At 33.9% G+C, this 26344-nt stretch overlaps 1 protein-coding gene across 1 annotated transcript in view; it reads left to right on the top strand.

Moving 5' to 3' along the window:
- The window catches only part of LOC134718337 (uncharacterized), a 106239-nt gene that overhangs the window by 4218 nt on the left and 75677 nt on the right, over window positions 1–26344 (top strand). The window contains exons 2-8 of the mRNA XM_063580832.1: window positions 470–635; window positions 3882–3905; window positions 4622–4708; window positions 13551–13649; window positions 14440–14538; window positions 15336–15434; window positions 16205–16306. Coding sequence (XP_063436902.1) covers window positions 3888–3905; window positions 4622–4708; window positions 13551–13649; window positions 14440–14538; window positions 15336–15434; window positions 16205–16306 — 504 coding nt within the window. The 5' untranslated portion in view covers window positions 470–635; window positions 3882–3887. The remainder of the gene's footprint in view (window positions 1–469; window positions 636–3881; window positions 3906–4621; window positions 4709–13550; window positions 13650–14439; window positions 14539–15335; window positions 15435–16204; window positions 16307–26344) is intronic.

Raw genomic sequence — 26344 nt, 5'->3', positions numbered from 1 at the left:
TACAGCTTCTCTTCATCACTCCAAAGCATTTGCTCAGACATATACATGCTTAATTACAATGTATTTTAATTTATTGTAAGAAATATGATCAGAGCATGTAATGAGGTTCTGCGCAAGCTTCCCAGTAATTCCCGTGTTTCTCATATATAGTTTCTGGGCACAGTTTCAAGAGTTCCCTAGAGGCCACTAAAAATTAAAATAGTTATGATTTATTTTACAAATAACAAACATATTTGCCGTTTACCATGTTTACTTTGCTGAACTAGTAATCATTATTGTTTAGCCTTTAGGGGCCAGATCAAGTGTGCCTCTGGGTGCGAAATTTTCTCGCTGTGTTGATGACCCATTGTTGGCCTTTGGCTGTCTCTGCTCTCTGGTTGGGTTGTTGTCTCTATGACACATTCCTTGTTTCCATTCTCTAATCTGTTTAATCTGTTTACATGTTTTAAATTTTAAAACTTTTTTTCAGATTCTGATTGACTGGTGGCAGAAGGGGTATGAATATAAAGTGGCATTAAGGCCTTGCAGACAGACTTAACAATAACATGCTGAAGTTGCAATAACAGTTTGACGAAGACCCACATGTAATCCCATATTGACGGTTGTAGAACTCGTACCAACAGATTTCACTTTGGGTATTTAATTGTACTGTAATAAGTAAGGGACTTTACTTTAACACGTTTCTTTAAAATCACATAATCTTCAATTTGCATGCTCAGATTGAAAAAGTATTGCTTACGAGCTTCACTGTTCAACTTTCTTTCTCGCCTTGTAAAAGTAGTTAAACAGGTTTTTCCCATTGTTATGCATTGTACCTGTGCAATAATTTCACGATGTGAAACCGTGAAATTTCATATGAAGTGATTACTGTCACATGTGTCAAGTATGAAAATTTTGTAATCTCTTTAAAACATATATAATGTCATTCCAAAAACATTTCTGCCTCGAAAAACACAAAAAATGGCACAGAAACACTTCTATATGTACTGGAGTCTGGATGTGTAAACTTTTTATCAGGATCTGAACATCATAATATTCAGTATGCTAAAAATAAGTGTTAATAAAGCTCGGACGGTAAATAGCTTACCATATTTTGTATTGTTTCATCACTCGATGCATAAAATTGAGAATGGTAATTGGGAATGTGTCAAAGAGACAACAACCCGACTATAGAACAGACAACAGCAGAGTCCGTCATAGGTAATTTTATCGTTCGGCTGCTGTCCTGTGCAATATCTCCGATTATATTAATCCTCTGGATCATAGTGGGTGCAATATTACCTATTAAGTTAGAAATACGACGATGATGTATGAGTGCCAATTGAGATCTTTCCATTCAATACACAATCTAGTAAAGTAAGCAATCATAGGTTCGTTGCTGAAAAGTAAGCTATAAAGTGACCAAAAATTATTTGTGTAAAATAACATAAAAAAAAACGGCCTTATTTTATATACAAAAATAGAAATTTGTATATCCAATGCATAAAAGAAATATAGTAGGTTTAGGTGTAAAGGTGCAATTTTCACAAAATATATCAAATTTCCCACGTTGTCGAACATAAACATGGATAACATCATTAATGATTTTATTAAGATTGACAAATGTTCGAGTCCGAGTCTGTTAAAAATTAAAAAAAAATCTAATATCTCCATTTGCATTTGAAAAAAAATCTTAGCAAAGACGAAAACCATATGAAACAACAGTTGTTTTCCACTACCGTCAGAGCAAAGGGAACAGTTTGAAAGTTTGTCATCATCAAACACTTTTTCTTCGCATAGAAAGAACTCTTCATTAATCTGAGCATGGAACGAATACTTTATATCACGAACTATAAATGTGGATACAAAAAATGAAAAACTAAGCGAAATAATGTTAATCCTGCATTGCATGACAAAATGTGTTGTATTTAAGTAAGTAGCACGTGTTCTTGGTTGATTGTAAACACGTAGTAGTCCATAATGCATTGTTGCTCATTTAGTGGATTGGTAAAAAAACCAGGTAACAATAAATTGCATCACACGTAAATAAACAATTACACGTGCGAGAACATAAGTATGCTTATTCATGCATTTCCATATAAGGTAGTGTTCCTGACCTGAGTAATGATAACATCAAAATTTCTTTTTTTTTTTTTTTTTAAAGTCATGTGTGTTATGAAGGTAGATGTCACAGTTGTTATGTGGTAATTCATTTTTGCTGTGTGTGTTAATGTTTATTTTTTTACTTGATCCTGTTTGTGTTTCAGATTTGCAAATTTTATATCATTTTCATTATTAAATAAAAATGTACTTTCAATAAATTTTAGGGAGGAAGCTTGATGGTTCGTGGCATTCCCTCTTAATTAAAAAATAATCTATTATAAATATTCAATCAGAATCCAAATTCAGAGCTGTTTTAAGCTTAAATGTTGTGTCCATACTTGTTCAATTGTTCAGGGTTCGACCTATGCTTATTGTTGAAGGCTGTACCATTGCCTATAATTGCTTACATCCACTTCATTTGAACTTAAGTTGATTGTTGTCTCATTGGTAATCATATCTCCTTATTTTTAGCTCACCGGGCCGAAGGGCCAAGTGAGCTTTTCTCATCACTTGGCGTCCGGCGTCCGTCGTCTGTCGTCCGGCGTCCGTCATCCGTCGTTAACTTTTACAAAATTTTCTCCTCCGAAACTACTGGGCTAAATTAAACCAAACTTGGCCACAATCATCATTGGGGTATCTAGTTTAAAATTTGTGTTTTTTTACCCGGCCAACCTACCAAGATGGCCGCCATGGCTTAAAATAGAACATAGGGGTAAAATGCAGTTTTTGGCTTATAACTCAAAAAACAAAGCATTTAGAGCAATCTGACATGGGGTAAAATTGTTTATCAGGTCAAGATCTATCTGCCCTGAAATTTTCAGATGAATCAGACAACCCATTGTTGGGTTGCTGCCCCTAAATTGGTAATTTTAAGGAAATTTTACTGTTTTTGGTTATTATCTTGAACATTATTATAGATGGAGATAAACTGTAAGCAGCAATAATGTTCAGCAAAGTAAGATTTACAAATAAGTCAACATGAACAAATGGTCAGTTGACCCCTTTAGGAGTTATTGCCCTTTAAAGTCAATTTTTAACCATTTTTCGTAAATCTTAGTTAACTTTTACAAAAATCTTCTCCTCTGAAACTACTGGGCCAAATATTACCAAATATAGCCAGAATCATTATTAGGCTATTTAGTTTAAAAAGTGTGTTTTGTGACCTGGCAAACCAACCAAGATGGCCGCTACGGCTAAAAGTAGAACATAGGGGAATAATGCAGTTTTTGGCTTATAACTCAATAACCAAAGCATTTAGAGCAAATCTGACAAGGGGGTAAAATTTTTCATCTGGTCAAGATCTATCTGCCCTGAAATTTTTAGATGAATCGGACAACTTGTTGTTAGGTTGCTGCCCGTAAATTGGTAATTTTAAGGAAATTTTGCTGTTTTGGGTTATTATCTTGAATATTATTATAGATAGAGATAAACTGTCAACACCAATAATGTACAGCAATTTAAGACTCAAAAATAAGGCAAAATGACCAAAATGGTCAATTGACCCCCTAAGAAGTTATTGTCCTATATAATCAATTTTTAACAATTTTCATAAAATTTGTAAATTTTTAATAACATTTTCCACTGAAACTACACGGACAAGTTCATTATAGATAGAGATAATTGTAAGCAGCAAGAATGTTCAGTAAAGTAAGATGTACAAACACATCACAATCACCTAAACACAATTTTGTCATGAACTGTCTGCTTCCTTTGTTTAATTCACATATACCAAGGTGAGCGACACAGGCTCTTTAGAGCCTCTAGTTATAAATATACAATGATTTCATTTTCTTTTACAGGATATAATGGCAAGTTGGGATGGGGTAAGTTTTTCTTCTTAAAATTCATTGTCATGTGACCTATGTCATGTGACATATGTTATCTATAAACTGTACATAAAGATACAGGCATGCAGTATTCTCAGGGGGAGAACAGGAGAAATCAAAATGACTACAGTGAACAGAATTTCAATATTCAAAATTCCAGGAGACAAAAAAAAAGAAACATAAGATATTGTAGGACATTCACAACTCTTTAAGTCGAAGAGAATCCGACAATGCCATGGAAAAAAATGAAAAACAATCAAAATTCAGCAGTCTACATTAGTCATTTCAGGGCCTTTTATAGCTGACTATACCATATGGGCTTTGATCATTGTTGAAGGCTGTACAGTGACCTATAGTTGTTATTTTCTGTGTCATTTGGTCTATTTTGTAGAATTGTCTCATTGGCAATCATACCACGTCTTCTTTTTATATTCAAAACATTACATAAAAAACTAAAGACCGAGCAACACAAACCTCAACAAAAACTTAGGCTGATCTCAAAACTGATGCATAATACGACCATGACAATTGTCTACAGACTTTTCTAAAAAAAAAATCTGAAATTATAGACGGCAATTTCACTCCTTCTTGGTAATCACTGCATTTGGTATCTACTGTTTTAAAACTGTAAAAATATAGCTTGTTAAATTCAATTATTACATTTATGATACATTTGTATGTTCTAGAGGAAAATAGATTTGTTTTGCTTACAGAAACTTCTTACAGCTGCAGAGAATGGGAATATAAAAGAGGTAGAATTATGTGTAAAGAACAGAGCTAACTTGGAATGTAGAGATGGTGTAAGTAAAGTAAAATGTTTAACACACTTACAGATATTTATTATATAGTATACACGCTGAATGGTAGCCCAGGCTTGTAAAATTGGTCTTGGGCCTGTAAACATCATATCTACAGGCCAACAGAATCTAACCAAAAATTTTCAAAAATTGATCTCCGGGCCTGTAGATTTAACAGTTCATTGCGAAGACTATATAATAGTACCCATAATGTGGATCAGTTAAACACTGCCCTTGTTAGTGTTCAGTGATTCAGTGTACATTCTATTTATTGCAAATACTCTTGTCTTCAAAATATTAAGAAACATACTATTATGATATATTGTGATTTACTTCATTACACTGATGAGTACCACTCCAGTTTGTATGTCAAAGAGTTGCTGTCTGATACTTCGTAACTGGAAATATTGTGATTCACTTTATTACACGTAACATAGTATTCTACACAAAAAACATTACTTTGGTTAAAAAAAAATCTTGCATGACCATGACTTGAGACGTGACACCTGAACATACAACTTTCATTGACCACACCTGTTCTAAACATGCCATGTGACACCTGATTCTACAATATTCATTAACCACTTCTGTACTGAACTTAACATGTGACACCTGATCATAAAACCTGCATTTACCACTCTTGAACTGAACATGACATGTGACCCCTGATTATACAACATGCATTTACCACTCCTGCACTGAACATGACATGTAACACCAGATCATACCACATACATTTACCTCTCCTGTACTGAATATGAAATGTGACACCTGATCATACAACCTGCATTTACCACTCTTGTACTGAACATGACATGTAACACCAGATCATACCACATACATTTACCTCTCCTGTACTGAATATGAAATGTGACACCTGATCATACAACCTGCATTTACCACTCCTGAACTGAACATGACGTATGACACCTGATTATACAACATTCATTTACCACTCCACTACTAAACATGATATGTAAGACCTGATTATATATACAACATTCATTAACCACGCTTGTACTGAACATGACATGCGACACCTGATCATACAACTTTAATTTACCACTCTTGTGCTGAACATGACATGTGACACCTGAATATACAACATTTATTTACCACTCCAGTACTAAACATGACATGTGACACCTGAATATACAACATTCACTTACCACTCCAGTACTTAGCATGACATGTGACACCTGATCATACAACCTGCATTTACCACTCTTGTACTGAACATGACATGTGACACCTGATTATACAACATTCATTTACCACTCCAGTACTAAACATGACACGTGACACCTGATCATACACCATTCATTCACCACTCCAGAACTGAACATGACATGTGACACCTGATCATACAACTTTAATTTACCACTCTTGTGCTGAACATGACATGTGACACCTGAATATACAACATGCATTTACCACTCCAGTACTGAACATGACATGTAACACCTGAATATACAACATTCATTTACCACTCCAGTACTAAACATGACATGTGACACCTGCTCATACAACCTGCATTTACCACTCTTGTACTGAACATGACATGTGACACCTGATCATACAACTTTAATTTACCACTCTTGTGCTGAACATGACATGTGACACCTGATTATACAACATTCATTTACCACTCCAGTACTAAACATGACATGTGACACCTGATCATACAACCTGCATTTACCACTCTTGTACTGAACATGACATGTGACACCTGATCATACAACTTTAATTTACCACTCATTTGTGAACATGACATGTGACACCTGATTATACAACATTCATTTACCACTCCATTACTAAACATGACACGTGACACCTGATCATACACCATTCATTAACCACTCCTGTACTGAACATGACATGTGACACCTGATCATACAACCTGCATTTACCACTCTTGTACTGAACATGACATGTGACACCTGATCATACAACTTTAATTTACCACTCTTGTGCTTAACATGACATGTGACACCTGATTATACAACATTCATTTACCACTCCATTACTAAACATGACACGTGACACCTGATTATACAACATTCATTTACCACTCTTGCACTAAACATACAATCCTGACCTCTGACATAACCATGACACTCTTATACCCAACACCAAACTCTGACATAACCATGACACTCTTATACCCAACACCAAACTCTGACATAACCATGACACTCTTATACCCAACACCAAACTCTGACATAACCATGACACTCTTATACCCAACACCAAACTCTGACATAACCATGACACTCTTATACCCAACACCAAACTCTGACATAACCATGACACTCTTATACCCAACACCAAACTCTGACATAACCATGACACTCTTATACCCAACACCAAACTCTGACATAACCATGACACTCTTATACCCAACACCAAACTCTGACATAACCATGACACTCTTATACCCAACACCAAACTCTGACATAACCATGACACTCTTATACCCAACACCAAACTCTGACATAACCATGACACTTTTATACCTGACACCAACCTCTGACATGACAATGTCCCTCTTATACCCAACACCAAACTCTGACATAACCATGACACTCTTATACCCAACACCAAACTCTGACATAACCATGACACTCTTATACCCAACACCAAACTCTGACATAACCATGACACTTTTATACCTGACACCAACCTCTGACATGACAATGTCCCTCTTATACCCAACACCAACATCTGACATAACAATGTCCCTCTTATACCCAACACCAGCATGTGACATAACAATGTCCCTCTTATACCAGACACTAACCTCTGACATAACAAAGTCCCTCTTTTACCCAACACCAACCTCTGACATAACAATGTCCCTCTTATACCCAACACCAACCTCTGACATAACAATGTCCCTCTCATACCCAACACCAAACTCTGACATAACCATGACACTTTTATACCTGACACCAACCTCTGACATGACAATGTCCCTCTTATACCCAACACCAACATCTGACATAACAATGTCCCTCTTTTACCCAACACCAGCATGTGACATAACAATGTCCCTCTTATACCAGACACTAACCTCTGACATAACAAAGTCCCTCTTATACCCAACACCAACCTCTGACATAACAATGTCCCTCTTATACCCAACACCAACCTCTGACATAAACAATGTCCCTCTTATACCCAACACCAACCTCTGACATAACAATGTCCCTCTTATACCCAACACCAACCTCTGACATAACAATGTCCCTCTTATACCAACAACAACATGTGACATGATAATGTCCCTCTTATACCAAACACCAACATGTGACATAACAAAGTCCCTCTTATACCCAACACCAACCTCTGACATAACAATGTCCCACTTATACCAGACACCAACCTCTGACATAACAAAGTCCCTCTGATACCCAACACCAACCTCTGACATAACAATGTCCCTCTTATACCCAACACCAACCTCTGACATAACAATGTCCCTCTTATACCCAACACCAACCTCTGACATAACAATGTCCCTCTTATACCCAACACCAACCTCTGACATAACAATGTCCCTCTTATACCAACAACAACATGTGACATGATAATGTCCCTCTTATACCCAACACCAACATGTGACATAACAAAGTCCCTCTTATACCCAACACCAACCTCTGACATGACAATGTCCCTCTTATACCCAACATCAACCTCTGACATAACAATATCCCTCTTGTACCCAACACCAACCTCTGACATAACAATGTCCCTCTTATACCCAAAACCAACATCTGACATAACAACTTGACTATCATACCTAACACCAACCTCTGACATAACCATGACACTTTTATGCCCAACACCAATATGTGACATAGCAATGACACTCTAATACTAAACACCAACATGTGACATAAAATAACTTTAACAGTACCAATTTTTGCGGCACCAGATAAGGATTCCGACAATAAATGTCTCTTCGGTGATGCTCCAGGACAAAATATTTGCAAATTCAAAGCTTATTAAAATGATGAACAGCTATGATGCAAAAAGGTACAAGACGCATTTCAATGACACTCTTTACCTCAACACCAACATGTGACATATCAATGACACTCTTATACTCAACACCACTATGTGACACAGCAATGACACTCTTTACCCAAACACCAACATGTGACATAAATGACACTCTTATGTTCAACACCAACATGTGACATAGCAATGACACTCTTATACTCAACACCAACAAGTGACACAGCAATGATACTCTTTACCTAAACACCAACGTGTGACATACCAATGACACTCTTATGCTCAACACCAACATGTGACATAGCAATGACACTCTTATAGTCAACACCAACAAGTGCCATACCAATGACACTCTACCTCAACACCAACATTTGACATAGCAATGACACTCTTTACCTCAATACCAACATGTGACATAGCAATGACACTTTTATAGTTAACACCAACATGTGACATATCAATGACATTCTTCTAGTCACCCCAACATATGACATAGCAATGACACTCTTTCACTCAACACCAACATGTCACATAGCAATGACACTCTTAAAATCAACACCAACATGTGACATATCAATGACACTCTTATAGTCAACACCAACATGTGACGTAGCAAAGACACTTTTATAGTCAAGACCAACATGTGACATAGCAATGACACTCTTATAGTCAACACTAACATGTGACATAGCAATGACACTATTATACTCAACACCAACATGTGACATAGCAATGACACTATTTCCCTCAACACAAACATGTGACATAGCAATGATAATATATCCATTAACACCAACATGTGACAGCAATGACACTCTTTACCTCAACACCAACTTGTGACATCAATGCCACTCTTTACCTCAACACCAACATGTGACATAGCAATGACACTCTTATAGTCAACACCAACATGTGACATAGCAATGACACTATTTCCCTCAACACCAACATGTCACTTAGCAATGACACTCTTATAGTCAACATCAACATGTGACATAAAATAACTTTAACATTAGCAATTGTTTCTGCACCAGATGCAGATTTCGACAATAAATGTCTCTTCAGTGATGCTCGAGGACATAATATTTGAAAATCCAAAGCTTATTAAAACAATGAAGAGCTATGATCCAAAAAGGTACAAGACACATATCAATGACACTCTTTACCTCAACACTAACATGTGACATAGCAATGACACTCTTATAAATGTAAAGTCAACACCAACATGTGACATAGCAATGACACTCTTATAGTCAACACCAACATGTGACATAGCAATGACACTCATATGCTCAACACCAACATATGACATAGCAATGACACTCTTATTGCTAACACCAACATGTGACATAGCAATGGCACTCTTATAGTCAACACACCAACATGTGACATAGCAATGACACTCATATGCTCAACACCAACATATGACATAGCAATGACACTCTTATTGCTAACACCAACATGTGACATAGCAATGACACTCTTATAGCTAACAACAACATGTGACATAGCAATGACACTCTTATAGCTAACAACAACATGTGACATAGCAATGACACTCTTATACTCAACACCAACATGTGACATAGCAATGACACTCTTATAGTCAACACCAACATGTGACATAGCAATGCCATTCTTATTCTCAACACCAGCATGTGGCGTAGCAGTACCACTATTTACCTCAACATCAACATATCAGTTAGCAATGACACTCTTATACTCAACACCAGCATGTGGCGTAGCAGTACCACTCTTTACCTCAACACAAACATGTGACTCTTATAGTCAACACCAGCATGTGGCATAGCAATGACATTCTTATACTCAACACCAACATGTGGCGTAGCAGTACCACTATTAACCTCAACATCAACATGTCAGTTAGCAATGACACTCTTATACTCAACACCAACATGTGACATAGCAATGACACTCTTTACTTCAACACCAACATGTGACATAGCAAGCAATGACACTCTTATACTCAACACCAGCATGTGACGTAGCAGTGACACTCTTATAGTCAACACCAACATGTGACGTAGCAGTGACACTCTTATACTTAATACCAACATGTGACATAGCAATGACACTCTTATACTCAACACACATACAAGTTACAGATCACACTTATAGGCAATGCAAACTTGAAAAAAATACAAACATGGCTTATTGCAGTTCTTCACTTATACTCACCACAAACATACGCCATTGCTATATTAATCTTATACTCACCACAAACATACACCATTGCTATATCAATCTTATACTCACCACAAACATACACCATTGCTATATCACCCTTATACTCACCACAAACATACGCCATTGCTATATTAATCTTATACTCACCACAAACATACACCATTGCTATATCAATCTTATACTCACCACAAACATACACCATTGCTATATCACCCTTATACTCACCACAAACATACGCCATTGCTATATTAATCTTATGCTCACCACAAACATACACCATTGCTATATCAATCTTATACTCACCACAAACATACACCATTGCTATATTACCCTTATACTCACCACAAACATAAACCATGGCCATATCACCCTTATACTCACCACAAACATTCACCATTGCTATACTACCCTTATACTCACCACAAACATACACCATTGCTATATCACCCTTATACTGACCACAAACATACACCATTGCTATATTACCCTTATACTCACCACATACACCATTGCTATATTACCTTTATACTCACCACAAACATACACCATTGCTATATTACCCTTATACTCACCACACACATACACCATTGCTATATCACCCTTATACTCACCACAAACATACACCATTGCTATATTTCCCTTAAACTCACCACAAACATAAACCATGGCTATATCACCCTTATACTCACCACAACCATACACCATTGCTATATCACCCTTATACTCACCACAAACATACACCATTGCTATATCACCGTTATACTCACAACAACACATACACCATTGCTATATCACCCTTATACTCACCACAAACATACACCATTGCTATATTACCCTTATACTCACCACAAACATACACCATTGCTATATCACCCTTATACTGACCACAAACATACACCATTGCGATATTACCCTTATACACACAGCAAACATACACCATTGCTATATTACCCTTATACTCACCACATACACCATTGCTATATTACCCTTATACTCACCACAAACATACACCATTGCTATATTACCTTTATACTCACCACAAACATACACCATTGCTATATTACCTTTATACTCACCACAAACATACACCATTGCTATATTACCCTTATACTCACCACAAACATACACCATTGCTATATTACCCTTAAACTCACCACAAACATAAACCATGGCTATATCACCCTTCTACTCACCACAACCATACACCATTGTTATATTACCCTTATATACATCACAAACATACACCATTGCTATATTACCCTTATACTCACCACAAACATACACCATTGCTATATTACCCTTATACTCAACACAAACATACACCATTGCTATATTACCCTTATACACACAGCAAACATACACCATTGCTATATTACCTTTATACACATCACAAACATACACCATTGATATATTACCCTTATACTCAACACAAACATACACCATTGCTATATTAATCTTATACTCACCACAAACATACACCATTGCTATATTACCCTTATACTGACCACAAACATACACCATTGCTATATTACCCTTATACACACAGCAAACATACACCATTGCTATATTACCCTTATACTCACCACATACACCATTGCTATATTACCCTTATACTCACCACAAACATACACCATTGCTATATTACCTTTATACTCACCACAAACATACACCATTGCTATATTACCCTTATACTCACCACAAACATACACCATTGCTATATTACCCTTATACACATCACAAACATACACCATTGTTATATTACCCTTATACACATCACAAACATACACCATTGCTATATTACCCTTATACACATCACAAACATACACCATTGTTATATTACCCTTATACTCACCACAAACATACACCATTGCTATATTACCCTTATACACATCACAAACATACACCATTGTTATATTACCCTTATACACATCACAAACATACACCATTGTTATATTACTCTTATACTCACAAGAAACATACACCATTGCTATATTACCCTTATACTCACCACAAACATACACCATTGTTATATTACCCTTATACTCAACACAAACATACACCATTGCTATATTACCCTTATACTCACAACAAACATACACCATTGCTATATTACCCTTAAACTCACCACAAACATACACCATTGCTATATTACCCTTATACACAACAACTCATATGATATGAAGCAGCTGGTAGACACCCAATATTTTACACGGAAATACCACTAAATATTTTCTGAGCTTTGATCATTATTTTGAATAGACACACAATACTGTTAATCAGACAGGTTTAATGGACAACACATATTTGTTAGAATTATATAAAGTGGGGTCTTATTTTTCTTGTCTCTTCACACTGAATCAGAAAATATTACTCGTTTTAATGTTTCTTGAAAATTTGTTTTTATTTAACCTGACAGTTCTGATGGAAGTTCTGACATCTCACAATAAAACATGTTGTTCATTTGTTGTTTATGTAGAATATAAATAAAAGTGTGACTGGTCATTTTATTCAGTTTTGTCCACTGATTCATGTGATATATATTTTGTTTATATTTATTACACAACATTGTCCAGTTTATGACACAAGTTTTGATGTCTGTTATATGTTGATATTACAGGATGGAGAGACACCATTAATTTTGGCCGCTGAGGAAGGACACCTGGAGGTAGTGACCTACCTCGTCACTCACGGCAGTCAATTAGACGCTACATCCTCGGTAAAGATAGATATAATAACCTTACTCTGACCAAACATCACTTTATACAGAATCTACACAAAATCATGTTGTTAATCAGACAGGTTTAATGGACAACAAATATTTGTTAGAATTATATAAAGTGGGGTCTCATTTTATTCGTAACACAGAACTGAATCAGATAGTTAAGGTTTTATTTTGTTTCCTGACAAAAAATTATTTTGTAAACATCTGATTTTAATGAGAAGTTAATGAGAACAAGTTGTGTTAACTTCTTTAGTTAGATAATGTTAATTCTACAGATCTAATGTAAAATGCCTTTTAAAAATAACAAATACTTGACAGAATTATATAAAGTGGGGTCTTATTTTTCTTGTCTCTTCGAACTGAATCAGAAAATATAACTCGTTTTAATGTTTCTTGAATTTTTTTTTTTTTTAACTTTTGATCATTCTACGTAATCATTGTTAATCAGACAGATTTAATGGACAACAAATATTTGATAGAATTATATAAAGTGGGGTCTCATTTTAATTGTCTTGTCCAGCTGAGTCCATTGATATAAATATTGTTTGTGTTTCTAGAAAAAAGTGTTTTTTTAACCTGACATTTCTGTTGCAAGTTCTAACATCTCACAATAAAACATGTTGTTTATTTGTTGTTTATGTAGAATATAAATAAAAGTGTGACTGGTCATTTTATTCAGTTTTGACCACTGATTCATGTGATATATATTTTGTTTATATTTATTACACAACATTGTCCAGTTTATGACACAAGTTTTGATGTCTGTTATATGTTGATATTACAGGATGGATGGACACCATTAATGTGGGCGGCTGAGAGAGGACACCTGGAGGTAGTGACTCACCTAGTCACTCACGGAAGTCAGTTAGAAGTTACAGACAGGGTAATGATAGATATAATCACCTTACTCTGACCAAACATCACTTTATACAGAATCTACACAAAATCATGTTGTTAATCAGACAGGTTTAATGGACAACAAATATTTGTTAGAATTATATAAAGTGGGGTCTCATTTTATTCGTAACACAGAACTGAATCAGATAGTAAAGGTTTTATTTTGTTTCTTGATGAAAAATTATTTTGTAAACATTTGATTTCAATGAGAAGTTGATGAGAAAAAGTTGTGTTAACTTCTTTAGTCAGATAATATTAATTCTACAGATTTAATGTAAAACATCTTTTAAAAATAACAAATACTTGACAGAATTATATAAAGTGGGGTCTCATTTTTCTTGTCTCTTCCTACTGAATCAGAAAATATTACTCGTTTTAATGTTTCTTGATTTTTTTGATTTTTTTTTAAAACTGTTGATCATTCTACATAATCATTGTTAATCAGACAGGTTTAATGGACAACAAAAATTTGATAGAATTATATAAAGTAGGGTCTCATTTTAATTGTCTTGTCCAGCTGAGTCCATTGATATAAATATTGTTTATGTTTCTAGAAAAAAGTTTGTTTTTTTTACCTGACATTTCTGATGGAAGTTCTGACATCTCACAATAAAACATGTTGTTTATTTGTTGTTTATGTAGAATATAAATAAAATTGTGACTGGTCATTTTATTCAGTTTTGACCACTGATTCATGTGATATATATTTTGTTTATATTTATTACACAACATTGTCCAGTTTATGACACAAGTTTTGATGTCTGTTATATGTTGATATTACAGAGAGGATGGACACCATTAATGTTGGCGGCTGTGAACGGACACCTGGAGGTGGTGACTTACCTAGTCACTCACGGCAGTCAGTTAGAGACTTCAGACGTGGTAATGTTATATATAATCACCTTACTCTGACCAAACATCACTTTATACAGAATCTACACAAAATCATGTTGTTAATCAGACAGGTTTAATGGACAACAAATATTTGTTAGAATTATATAAAGTGGGGTCTCATTTTATTCGTAACACAGAACTGAATCAGATCGTTAAGGTTTTATTTTGTTTCCTGACGAAAAATTATTTTGTAAACATCTGATTTTAATGAGAAGTTGATGAGAACAAGTTGTGTAAACATCTTAAGTCAGATAATGTTAATTCTACAGATCTAATGTTAAACATCTTTTAAAAATAACAAATACTTGACAGAATTATATAAAGTGGGGTCTTATTTTTCTTGTCTCTTCGCACTGAATCAGAAAATATTACTCGTTTTAATGTTTCTAACTTTTTTTCAACTTTGATCATTCTACTGAATCAACATAAAATCATGTTGTTAATCATACATGTTAAATGGACAACAAATACTTGTGAGACTTATATAAAGTGAGGGTTGCTATTATTTGACTTGTTACACTTATATAATTAAGAGTTTACTATTTTTTTTACCTGTTTTCTTTCACTGAATTAGAAAATATGCATTGAATTTATATATTTTATATAAATTTATCTACCATTTAATAGTTTATACACAAATATAATTGGATATTTTCTTACCCAATGTTATATTTCTTACATTTGATAAATTGCTTGACTCCTCTCATGATTTTGTTATCACACACCATTAACATGTTTATATTTTTATATTGTTATAGTTTGGACAAACAGCTTTACATTATGCTGCTGAGTATGGACAGATTGATGTAGCAAAATGGATAATAGATCAAGGATGCAGTCCTTGGGTGAAATCAAAACGGGTAACATTCAGTTTTATTCTTATTAGATAGATAGTTATTTTCTTCTCTAAAAACTAAATACAAGCCAACAGAGAAAGTACAATGACAATATAAATACAAATACATGTACAATAGTTGAGATTAAACAGCTGCAGATAAAATATAATAAAGTACAACTTTTAAGTTTATGATGAAATACCTGTATAATAAACAGGTTAAACTAAATATGAAGAAATCAGTCTGTGTGTAACTTTTACATGGAGGGACAAACCTTTTTATTAATACACTTAATGAGTGAACACAGTTTTCTTAAGGAGGCTCACGGGTATAAGATTTTCAGAAAAAAATAAAACAATAATTTTTCATTACAAATTTCATTTATTACCTTCAGTAGTTATTACTTTATCATTATGGTACAATAATCATTCCAAAAAATCAATTCTTGTTGGCCTCAGGTGACTTTTAAAATGTAGATATCATTGAAAAAATGTAGATATCGTAAAAGCGAACTGGCCAGCAGATTCGGTTATGTAATTTGATTAAAAATTGTTTTGTAAAAGAAATTATTTTATATTTTGCTCTATTTCCTCAAAAGACAAAAGTTTGAACATTTTTGAAAATAATGTTGATGATAGACCATTCACGAAATGAGCCCCCCCCCCTCCCTTGAAATACGATGTCATCATTATGGAACTGTTTTAAAAGATATGAAAATGATCCAAATAATTTTTAAGTTCTCTGGTTCCGCTGCTTTAAATATCTATCAGTTACATTTTTATAGTATATAAACTTTTGTTATTGATTTTCTGAATTCAACAATATTGGCCAGTTCAATTTGAAATCCATTTGAATCAAGGTGATTTTATAGAGATGATCTGTTGAAAAAATACCCAATGGATGATTTTTTTGAGGGATTAGTATGGCAAGCCGTTTTGCTATTTAATCTAATTCAAAACTTTATAAGATATCTTATATAATAGTCCATTCTATTTCTTATATTGTTTGTAAGATATCTTATACAGTTTATAAGATATCTTATATAGTTCATGATATATCTTACATAATTTATGAGATATCTTATATAGTTTATATAATTTTCTTTATCAGATATCTTATAAATTATATAAGCTATCTTATAAACTATGTGATATATCTTATAAACTATATAAGAAATCTTATATAAAGTATATTTATAAGATATCTTATATACTATGTAAGATATCTTATAATCGATATTAAATATCTTCTTTATTATATAAGATATCTTTTTTATATAAGATATCTAATAAAAAAGATTATTTAAGATATCTTATATATGATATAAGATATATTATTAGAGATATCGTATATAAATTATCAGATATTTCATATAATTTATAAGATATCTTATATAATTTTGTTAATATGATATCCAATAAACTATACAAGATATCTTATATAAACATATAAGATATTTCATAGTCTTTATGAGATATCTTATAAACTCTAGAAGATAACTTATAAAGTATATAAGATATCTAAGCATAAAGTATATAGCATATCTTATTAAATATATAATATATCTTATAAGTATATCTGATATCTTATTATTTGTATATAAGACATCTAAGTATAAAGTATATAAGATATCTAATAAAGTTTATAAGACATCTTATAAAGTATATAAGATGTCTTATAAAGTATATAAGATGTCTTATAAAGTATATAAGATGTCTTATAAAGTATATAAGATGTCTTATAAAGTATATAAGATATCTCATAAAGTTTTTAAACTTGATAAGATATCTTATAAACTTAAGAAGATATCTTATAAAGTATATAAGATATCTTATAAAGTTATGAGATATCTTATAACGTATATAAGATATCTTATAAAGTATATAAGATATCTTCTGAAGTATATAAGATATCTTATTAGATATCTTATTAAATATATATGATATCTCATATAATATAAGATATATCATATAATATATGATATATGATATAATATATAAGATTAAATATATATGATATCTCATATAATATAAGACATATCATATATAATATATGATATACGATATAATATATAAGATAGCTTTTAAAAAATTAAATAATATGAGTTATCTCATATATTGAATGAGATATCTTATATATGATATAATATAATTAATTCGTATATTTTAACAAATTTGATTCTTTTAGGGATAGTCACATGTTAAACTATATTTTCGAAGGTAGAGAGAAAACGGCGGATAGCAAAAAGCATATTGACCTGCAAAAAACATATCGCACGGTTATTTTTAGAATATCTAAAAACCGATATACTTTGTGACGTCATGTAATGATTTTCAGGATATTGTTTAACGTTTTGAAACAAATGATATCTGTGATGGATTATTTGACGAAAAAAAATCTTCAAATACATAAGATGTCCAAAAAAAAAGTAAATGAAATAACAACTAATATGTTGTTATTGTCAAGGAAATAATGTAATATCTATAAAGTTCCAATAAACCTAAATGACGATTTTGATACAAACATGTTCGGAAATTAATAATATAACAAATATAGCCTTTGTATGAGGTCTATACAGGATATATCGACCCAAAGAAGTATATCCTTGTATCGACCTCATACAAAGGCTGTATTTGTATAATATATCTTATATATTATGAGATAATTTGAAATTCGAATAAATAGCCAAACTGCTTGCCATAGGTTTATGTTAGCTGGTATATATATTTTGGTAATAGGCCTCGTTTACCAAAGTTAAGATGATAGTGCATCATGTGCAATGATGATCATGTATTACAACTTCCCTGGTCTGAATCCAATAACGTCTTCAATCGGTGTACATGGTGAAACTTTAAAATATCCATTTTACGTTTTTACAGGAAAAGGATATTATTTCGTCTTAGATTGTATGCATAAAAAATTCCCAATTTGATGTTCAAGGGACCCATTTGAAAACACCTGGAATCATCCCTGCCTTTAGGAGTTATTGCCCTTTATAGTCAATGTTTAACCATTTTTCGTAAATCTTAGTAATCTTTTACCAAAATCTTCTCCTCTGAAACTACTGGGCCAAATACTTCCAAACTTTAACTGAATGTTCCTTAGGGTATCTAGTTTGTAAATTGTATCCGAAGTTGTGATCTATTAACAAACATGGTCGCCATTGCTAAAAATAGAACATAGGGGTCAAATGCAGTTTTTGGCTTATAACTCAAAAACCAAAGCATTTAGAGCAAATCTGACATTGGGTAATGTTGTTTATCAGGTCAAGATCTATTTGCCCTGAAATTTTCAGATGAATGATCAGACAACCTATTGTTGGGTTACTGCCCCTGAATTGGTAATTTTAAAGAAATTTTGCTGTTTTTGGTTATTATCTTGAATATTATTATAGATAGAGATAAACTGTAAACAGCAATAATGTTCAGCAAAGTAAGATTTACAAATAAGTCAACTTGACGGCAATGGTCAGTTGACCCCTTTAGGAATTATTGCCCTTTATAGTCAATTTTTAACCATTTTTCGTAAATCTTAGTAATCTCATACAAAAATCTTCTCCTCTGAAACTACTGGACAAAATACTTCCAAACTTTAACTGAATGTTCCTTAAGGTATCTAGTTTGTAAATTGCATCCGAAGTTATGATCTATCAACAAACATGGTGGCCATTGCTAAAAATAGAACATAGGGGTCAAATGCAGTTTTTGGCTTATAACTCAAAAACCAAAGCATTTAGAGCAAATCTGACGTTGGGTAATATTGTTTATCAGGTCAAGATCTATCTGCCCTGAAATTTTCAGATGAATCAGACAACCTGTTGTTGGGTTGCTGCCCCTGAATTGATAATTTTAAGGAAATTTTGCGGTATTTGTTTATTATCTTGAATATAATTATAGATAGAAATAAACTGTTAATAGCAATAATGTTCAGCAAAGTAAGATCTTCAATTAAGTCAATTTGACCAAAATTGTCCATTGACCCCTTAAGGAGTTATTGCCCTTTAAAGACTTTTTTCACAATTTGTTCATCATGTTGACTTACTTTAAAAAATCTTCTCCTTTGAAACTGCTGTATCAATTTCAGCTAAACTTAGGCTAAATGAGTTTCAGAGTATCTAGTATAAATTTTATATTTTATTTCCTTGTATGTCAAGAAACATAGCTCCTATGGCTAAAATAGAACATAGGAGAAAATGATTTTTTTTTTGGCTTTTGAAGAAAATAGGACGATCCAAAAAACATTTAAATAAATTGAAAAGCCAAAATAATCATTGATGAGAGATTTAACCAAAAGAATTAAGGTGAGCGATTCAGGCTCTTGAGAGCCTCTTGTTTATTGTTGTTTTCGAAAAAGCTGTACATAAACCAAATAACTGTAAAATTTAAGCAATTTCTGTAATTTAGTTCTTTTTTTATTTCGATATTACAACTATTTCCCCTATTAGGTCAACAGAAAAAAGGACATTAACAAAAATGTATACTTCTTTCGAAGGCAGATTGTGAGCGTAAATGAACGGTGACCCCATTTTTTTAAAATTAAAAAAATGATTTAGACCCGCGAGCCCCCTTAAAACTGATTATTTTTTGTCGAGCCTGCGACTTTAATCTGAGAAAGCTCGGCATAGGGATAGTGATCAAGCAGTGGCGGAGGCGTTAGCTAACTTCTTAAAAGCTTTATATTTTAGAAGGTGGTAGACCTGGATGCTTCATACTTTGTATATGGATGCCTCATGTTACGAAGTTTCCACCAGTCACATTTCCAATGTCCTTGACCTCATTTTCATGATTCAGTGACTACTTGAAAAAAACTTATTTTGTAATTTAAATTCTCTTTTATAAGTAATAGTATAACTATATTTGTTATGTGCGTACCTTGCAAGGTCCTCATGCCCGTCAGACAGTTTCCACTTGACCTCGACCTCATTTCATGGATCAGTGAACATTCAACAAGGTTAAGTTTTGGTGGACAAGTCCATATCTCAGATACTTTTGGAAGGACTATAAGGTGTACATGTCCAACTGGCAGGTGTCATCTGACCTTGACCTCATTTTCATGGTTCAGTGGTTATAGTTAAGTGTTTGTGTTTTGGTCTGTTTTTCTTATACTGTATGCAATAGGTCTACTATATTTGGTGTATAGAATGATTGTAAAGTGTACATGTCTAGCTGGCAGGTGTCAATTGACCTTGACCACATTTTCATGGTTGAATGGTCAAATATAAAAAAGAAGATGTGGTATGATTGTAAATGAAACAACTGTCCACAACAGACCAAAATGACACAGACATTAACCGTACGGCCTTCAACAATGAGCAAAGCCCATACTGCATAGTCAGCTATTAAAGGCCCCGATAAGACAATGTAAAACAATTAAACGAGAAAACTAACTGCCTTATTTATATAAAAAAATGAACGAAAAGTTAAGTTTTTGAGTTTTGGTCTTTTTTCTAATACTACACAATGTATATACAATAGGTCAACTATATTTATACCCCATGCAACGAAGTTGCGGAGCGTATAATGTTTTTGACCTGTCCATCTGTCCGTCCGTCAGTCAGTCAGTCCGTCCGTCCGTCAGTCCTGTTTCTTGTCATCGCAACTCCTCTCAAACCACACAACAGAATTTCACGAAACCTTTTCAGATAATAAGGACATACTATGTAGTTGTGCATATCGACAGGAAATTGCGATTCAATTTTTTTTTCTAGGAGTTACACCCCTTTGAACTTATTTACTTTAATGTACGTCTGCAACAGTTTGTCATCACAACTCCTCTCAAACCACACAACAGAATTTCACGAAACCTTTTCAGATAATAAGGAAATACTATGTAGTTGTGCATATCGACGGGAAATTGTGATTCAATTTTTTTCTAGGAGTTACGCCCCTTTGAACTTATTTACTTTAATGTACTACTGCAACAGTTTGTCATCGCAACTCCTCTCAAACCACAAAACAGAATTTCACGAAACCTTTTCAGATAATAAGGACATACAATGTAGTTGTGCATATCGACGGGAAATTGTGATTCAATTTTTTTTCTAGGAGTTACGCCCCTTTGAACTTATTTACTTTAATGTACTACTGCAACAGTTTGTCATCGCAACTCCTCTCAAACCACACAACAGAATTTTACGAAACCTTTTCAGATAATAAGGACATACTATGTAGTTGTGCATATCGACTGGAAATTGCGATTCAATTTTTTTTCTAGGAGTTACGCCCCTTTGAACTTCTTTACTTTAATGTACAACTGCAACAGTTTGTCATCGCAACTCCTCTCAAACCACACAACAGAATTTCACGAAACCTTTTCAGATAATAAGGACATACTATGTAGTTGTGCATATCGACAGGAAATTGCGATTCAATTTTTTTTTCTAGGAGTTGCACCCCTTTGAACTTATTTCCTTTAATGTACTACTGCAACAGTTTGTCATCGCAACTCCTCTCAAACCACACAACAGAATTTCACGAAACCTTTTCAGATAATAAGGAAATACTATGTAGTTGTGCATATCGACGGGAAATTGTGATTCAATTTTTTTCTAGGAGTTACGCCCCTTTGAACTTATTTACTTTAATGTACTACTGCAACAGTTTGTCATCGCAACTCCTCTCAAACCACAAAACAGAATTTCACGAAACCTTTTCAGATAATAAGGACATATCGACAGGAAATAACGGTTCAATTTTTTTTCTAGAAGTTATGCCCCTTTGAACTTATTTGCTTCAATGTACTTCTGCAACAGTTTGTCATCGCAACTCCTCTGAAAACACACAACAGAATTTCATGAAATTTTGTAGATAATAAGGACATACTATGTATATTGAAATTATTATTCAATATTTTTTCTTATACAATTTTTATTTCTTATACTTATTTAATTTCTCCAATGACAATGTGGGGACATGGGGTATGTGAGCGTGCTCACTAAGGTTCTTAAATTGGTGTATGGAAATGTTTTATGATCAATATGTCAGTCGCGTAGGTTTTATTTGACCTTGACCTTATTTTCAGGGTTCATTGCTCAGTGTTAAGTTTTTGGGTTATGGTCTGTTTTTAGCTCACCTGGCCCGAAGGGCCAAGTGAGCTTTTCTCATCACTTTGCGTCCGGCGTCTGTCGTCGTCCGTCGTCGTCGTCGTCCGTCGTCGTCGTCGTCCGTCGTCGTCCTGCGTTAACTTTTACAAAAATCTTCTCCTCTGAAACTACTAGGCTAAATTAAACCAAACTTGGCCACAATCATCATTGGGGTATCTAGTTTAAAAATTGTGTCCGGTGACCCGGTCAACCAACCAAGATGGCCGCCATGGCTAAAAATAGAACATAGGGGTAAAATGCAGTTTTTGGCTTATAACTCAAAAACCAAAGCATTTAGAGCAATTCTGACATGGGGTAAAATTGTTTATCAGGTCAAGATCTATCTGCCCTGAAAATTTCAGATGAATCGAACAACCTGTTGTTGGGTTGCTACCCCTAAATTGGTAATTTTAAGGAAATTTTGCTGTTTTTGGTTATTATCTTGAAAAATATTATAGATAGAGATAAACTGTAAACAGCAATAATGTTCAGCAAAATAAGATTTACAAATAAGTCAACATTACCGAAATGGTCAAATGACCCCTTTAAGAGTAATTGCCCTTTATAGTCAATTTTTAACCATTTTTCGTAAATCTTAGTTATCTTTTACAAAAATCTTCTCCTCTGAAACTACTGCGCCAAATTAAACCAAACTTGGCCACAATCATCATTGGGGTATCTAGTTTAAAAATTGTGTCCGCTGACCCGGTCAACCAACCAAGATGGCCGCCATGGCTAAAAATAGAACATAGGGGTAAAATGCAGTTTTTGGCTTATAACTCAAAAACCAAAGCATTTAGAGCAATTCTGACACGGGGTAAAATTGTTTATCAGGTCAAGATCTATCTGCCCTGAAAATTTCAGATGAATCGAACAACCTGTTGTTGGGTTGCTACCCCTAAATTGGTAATTTTAAGGAAATTTTGCTGTTTTTGGTTATTATCTTGAAAAATATTATAGATAGAGATAAACTGTAAACAGCAATTATGTTCAGCAAAATAAGATTTACAAATAAGTCAACATTACTGAAATGGTCAAATGACCCCTTTAGGAGTTATTGCCCTTTATAGTCAATTTTTAACCATTTTTTGTAAATCTTAGTTATCTTTTACAAAAATCTTCTCCTCTGAAACTACTGCGCCATATTAAACCAAACTTGGCCACAATCATCATTGGGGTATCTAGTTTAAAAATTGTGTCCGGTGACCCGGTCAACCTACCAAGATGGCCGCCATGGCTAAAAATAGAACATAGGGGTAAAATGCAGTTTTTGGCTTATAACTCAAAAACCAAAGCATTTAGAGCAATTCTGACATGGGGGTTAAATTGTTTATCAGGTCAAGATCTATCTGCCCTGAAAATTTCAGATGAATCGAACAACCTGTTGTTGGGTCTACCCCTAAATTGGTAATTTTAAGGAAATTTTGCTGTTTTTGGTTATTATCTTGAAAAATATTATAGATAGAGATAAACTGTAAACAGCAATAATGTTCAGCAAAATAAGATTTACAAATAAGTCAACATTACCGAAATGGTCAAATGACCCCTTTAGGAGTTATTGCCCTTTATAGTCAATTTTTAACCATTTTTCGTAAATCTTAGTTATCTTTTACAAAAATCTTCTCCTCTGAAACTACTGCGCCATATTAAACCAAACTTGGCCACAATCATCATTGGGGTATCTAGTTTAAAAATTGTGTCCGTTGACCTAGTCAACCTACCAAGATGGCTGCCATGGCTAAAAATAGAACATGGGATAAAATGCAGTTTTTGGCTTATAACTCAAAAACAAAAGCATTAAGAGCAAAACTGGCATGGGTTAAATTGTTTATCAGGTCAAGATCTATCTGCCCTGAAAATTTCAGACGAATCGATAGTCAATTTTTAACAATTTTCATAAAATTTGTAAATTTTTACTTACACTTTTAACTGAAACTACTGGGCCAATCATTATAGATGGGGATATATGTACGCAGCAAGAATGTTCAGTAAAGTTAGATCTACAAACATATCACCATCACCAAAACACAATTTTGTCACGAATCCATCTGTGTCCTTTGTTGAATATTCACATATACAAATGTACCAAGGTGAGCGACACAGGCTCTTTAGAGCCTCTAGTTCTTAAACTATAAGCAATATGTCAACTATATTTGCTGTATGGAAGAACACACCCTACACCAATCCTAAACTACTGACACAACTACCATCTCATCATACTCCAACAACACACCCTACACCAATCCTACACTACTGATACAACTAACATCTCATCATACTCCAACAACACACCCTACATCAATCATAAACTACTGACACAACTACCATCTCATCATACTCCACCAACACACCCTACATCAATCCTAAACTACTGACACAACTACCATCTCATCATACTCCAACAACACACCCTACATCAATCATAAACTACTGACACAACTACCATCTCATCATACTCCACCAACACACCCTACACCAATCCTACACTACTGACACAACTACCATCTCATCATACTCCAACAACACACCCTACACCAATCCTAAACTACTGACACAACTACCATCTCATCATACTCCAACAACACACCCTACATCAATCATAAACTACTGACACAACTACCATCTCATCATACTCCACCAACACACCTAACACCAATCCTAAACTACTGACACAACTACCATCTCATCATACTCCAACAACACACCCTACATCAATCATAAACTACTGACACAACTACCATCTCATCATACTCCACCAACACACCCTACACCAATCCTACACTACTGACACAACTACCATCTCATCATACTCCAACAACACACCCTACATCAATCCTAAACTACTGACACAACTACCATCTCATCATACTCCACCAACACACCCTACACCAATCCTAAACTACTGACACAACTACCATCTCATCATACTCTACCAACACACCCTACACCAATCCTACACTACTGACACAACTACCATCTCA

This window comes from Mytilus trossulus, chromosome 5 (assembly GCF_036588685.1).
Source record: "Mytilus trossulus isolate FHL-02 chromosome 5, PNRI_Mtr1.1.1.hap1, whole genome shotgun sequence".
Classification (NCBI taxonomy): Eukaryota; Metazoa; Mollusca; class Bivalvia; order Mytilida; family Mytilidae; genus Mytilus; species Mytilus trossulus.
Note: the sequence above shows the minus strand (reverse complement) of the source record. Positions and strands in the feature narration are given on the sequence as shown.